The sequence below is a fragment of the Emiliania huxleyi genome (genome assembly GCF_000372725.1).
Source record: "Emiliania huxleyi CCMP1516 unplaced genomic scaffold EMIHUscaffold_739, whole genome shotgun sequence".
NCBI classification, from domain to species: Eukaryota; Haptophyta; order Isochrysidales; family Noelaerhabdaceae; genus Emiliania; species Emiliania huxleyi.
The window spans coordinates 10,352-13,253 of record NW_005196462.1 but is presented as its reverse complement, the minus strand read 5'-3'; the positions used below and the strand labels follow the sequence as shown (position 1 = coordinate 13,253).

Genomic DNA, 2,902 nt, shown 5'->3' with positions numbered 1-2,902 from the left:
CACAGCGGAGGCGGCGAGGATGCGGCGCAGCAGGGCCGCGCTGCGAGCCACCGCTCGGGCCTGCCGGGAGGCTGCTGCGGACGCTGTGGCGCCCGCCGGGCACACGAATGGCGCCCGCCGGCCCGAGGGAAGGAATTGGGGCGCTGGGCAGGCGCCGCTTTCATCGTGCAGCAGCGGCAAACGAGAGCCAAGTATAGCGGCCGACGGCGCAGGAGATAAGATCATGAGATTCCTTTGACCCCAAACATTGGATGTCGCACCACGGAATCAAGAAGAAGAAACAACGGCTGAATCTCGCGAACCGCGAGGGAGGGAAGATCCTCTTTCAAGAAAGCAAGCAAGGAAACGCAGCCAATAGGGGGGTATGGCCCCAAACCCAAACTGAATCTCGAAGCGTTTGAGAGGCGTTTTCGTTCGGCGTCTATGGGATCGCTTAGCGTTCCTAAGTCTTAAGCGCCAGGTCTGGCGAGCTGGGCTTGTGGCCTCAGCTAGGTCATGCACACACCCTCTGGGCGCTGAGCTGAGTGGAACGAGTGGAGGCGAGAGTGTAGTGGAGCCGAGCGGAGCCGAGCGGAGCCGAGCGAGCCGGCCGAGCCGAGCGCGCAGCATTCCCAGCCCCTTTGACCGAAGGTCCGGTTTGGAAGCCAAAGACCCACAAGAACGGGCCCTTCTGCCGTGACGCCCTCTTGCGCCATTCGGCGCGTCTCGGTCGGCCGTGGTTGTGTTGCCATCATGCCGGCTCTCATTTGCGCGACCCCGCGCGCCCCTAAAGCTCCGCGGCGTGGCCTCCGCAGACGCTCCCCTCGCCTCGAGGCAGTCGCGAGGAACGGCAATGGTGAGGAGTACGCAGTGAGGGCGAGAGAGGGCGGTGCGGTGGCGACGCCGCGGCGTGGCGCGAATGGGCAGAGTGCGGAGAGAAGTGCGAGCCGCAATCACAGAATTGGCTCAACACCCTTCGGCGCGACTGGAAGCGAGCGTCGGCCGGGATCCTGACGCGAGCACCAGGCTGGCGCTTGACTTTTTATTTGCTCAGATTGGATCTGCAGATCGAGCAGATCCTAGATAGGAGCTACTTGTCTTCGGCTTAAGAGCTGCAGCTCCTATGACAAAGACAAGTAGCTCCTAAGTCAAGAGCTGCAGCTCCTATTGGCCAGAGAGCTCCTAGATTGGATCTGCAGATCGGGCAGATCCTACCCTGACCCTAACCCTAACCCTAACCCTAACCCTAACTCCAGCCTAACTCCAGCCTAACTCCAGCCTAACTCCAGCCTAACTCCAGCCTAACTCCAGCCTAACTCCAGCCTAACTCCAGCCTAACTCCAGCCTAACTCCAGCCTAACTCCAGCCTAACTCCAGCCTAACTCCAGCCTAACTCTTATATATAAGAGCTGCAGCTCCTAATAGGAGCTACTAGTCTTCGGCTTAAGAGCTGCAGCTCCTATGGCAAAGACAAGTAGCTCCTAAGTCAGGAGCTGCAGCTCCTATGGCAAAGACAAATAGCTCCTAAGTCAAGAGCTGCGGCTCCTATAGCAAAGACAAGTAGCTCCTAAGTCAAGAGCTGCAGATCCTATGGCAAAGACAAGTAGCTCCTAAGTCAAGAGCTGCGGCTCCTATGGCAGAGACAAGTAGCTCCTAAGTCAAGAGCTGCCGCTCCTATTGGTCAGAGAGTTGCAGCTCCTGTTGCCTAATCCTAGTCGGCGGCAGCCAGGTGGCGGCAGCCAGTTTGCGGCAGCAGTGCTTGTTTGCAGAGACAAGAGGTTCCAGCAAATCCTAGTCGGCGGCAGCCAGGTCGCGGCAGCCAGGCGGCGGCAGCCAGCAGTACGCGGCAGCCAGGTCTGTGTTTCGAGAGACAACAGGTAGTCCCAGCAAATCCTAGACGGCGGCAGCCAGGTCGCGGCAGCCAGTTCGCGGCAGCACACCGCGCCACGCACACCCTTGTCGCTCAGAGCGGTGTGGGAACAGCGCCCTGGACGCGTGGTACACGGACGCGCCGCGAGAACCCGTGCCAGGCAAGCTTCAGCCGCCCCACCGGCGCTCAGTCAGCCCCTCTAGCCCCACCAGTGCCGCCCGCTTCAGATGGCACTCTGAGGCCTTTACGAGTCCTTCTTGGCTCCCGCCAGCAGCGCCTCGTGACGTGGGCTGGTCGGCCCTTCGAGACGGCCCGGGAGGCGGCGGAAGAGGCCTCTTTTGCCGTTGAAGCGGGATATACGACCCGTAAGGGCCTCTCCCACGCGGGCCTCTCCCACGCTGCCACGGCAGCCGCCGCTGCACCATCCCAACCGGCCCCGTTCCACCTCCTTTCCCCCCCTTCGCGCCCTCGAGAGCTCACTCCGCATCCCTCCAGCGATATACAGGACCGCTGGGGCGATGAGTGGCGTGCGCGCCGCCCAGGGTGGCCTCAGAGAGGCACCGAGAGTTGAGCTCTCTAGGCGGCCCTTGAGCGCGCGTGCCTCCGGCAGCACCGACCCCACGGAGACGTCCACGTCGGCCGGAAGCGCGCCCATCGCGCCCAGCACGCCCATCGCCGCGCGCCCCGCGGCGGTGGTCTTGATGCGCCCGGGCGCGCCCGCTGAGGCGTCTGTGGCGCCCCTCACACATCCGCCTCCCGCGCCACGGCCCCGTCCTCACCGCTTGCCACTCCTCCGGCGTTAGGCAATGGTCGGAGGACAAATAGCGCCGTCTTTAGGTCGCGTGGCAAGCGCCAACGAGCACGCAACTACGGGTTTGACGACTTCGCAACTGTCAGGCGGCTCAATAGGTGACGTCACGACGAGTTTACGGCGCTGCTCCGTGTCAACATCCCCACCACCGCCGCCCTCCGCCCCGCCGCCGCCGCCGCCGCCATGAGCGGCTCCGCCTCGCCCTCTCCGCCGCCTCCCTCCGCCTCGCCCTCGCCTCCGCC

General features: G+C 63.4%; 1 protein-coding gene across 1 annotated transcript; it reads right to left on the bottom strand.

The window, feature by feature from the left end:
* Positions 1-2,093: 2,093 nt before the first annotated feature.
* Positions 2,094-2,522, bottom strand: EMIHUDRAFT_249111 (hypothetical protein; the record flags this gene model as incomplete). Its single annotated transcript, XM_005760817.1, has 1 exon — positions 2,094-2,522. The coding sequence occupies one exon, from the start codon at positions 2,520-2,522 to the stop codon at positions 2,094-2,096; it is 429 nt and encodes a 142-aa protein (XP_005760874.1).
* Between the last annotated feature and the right edge of the window lie 380 nt (positions 2,523-2,902).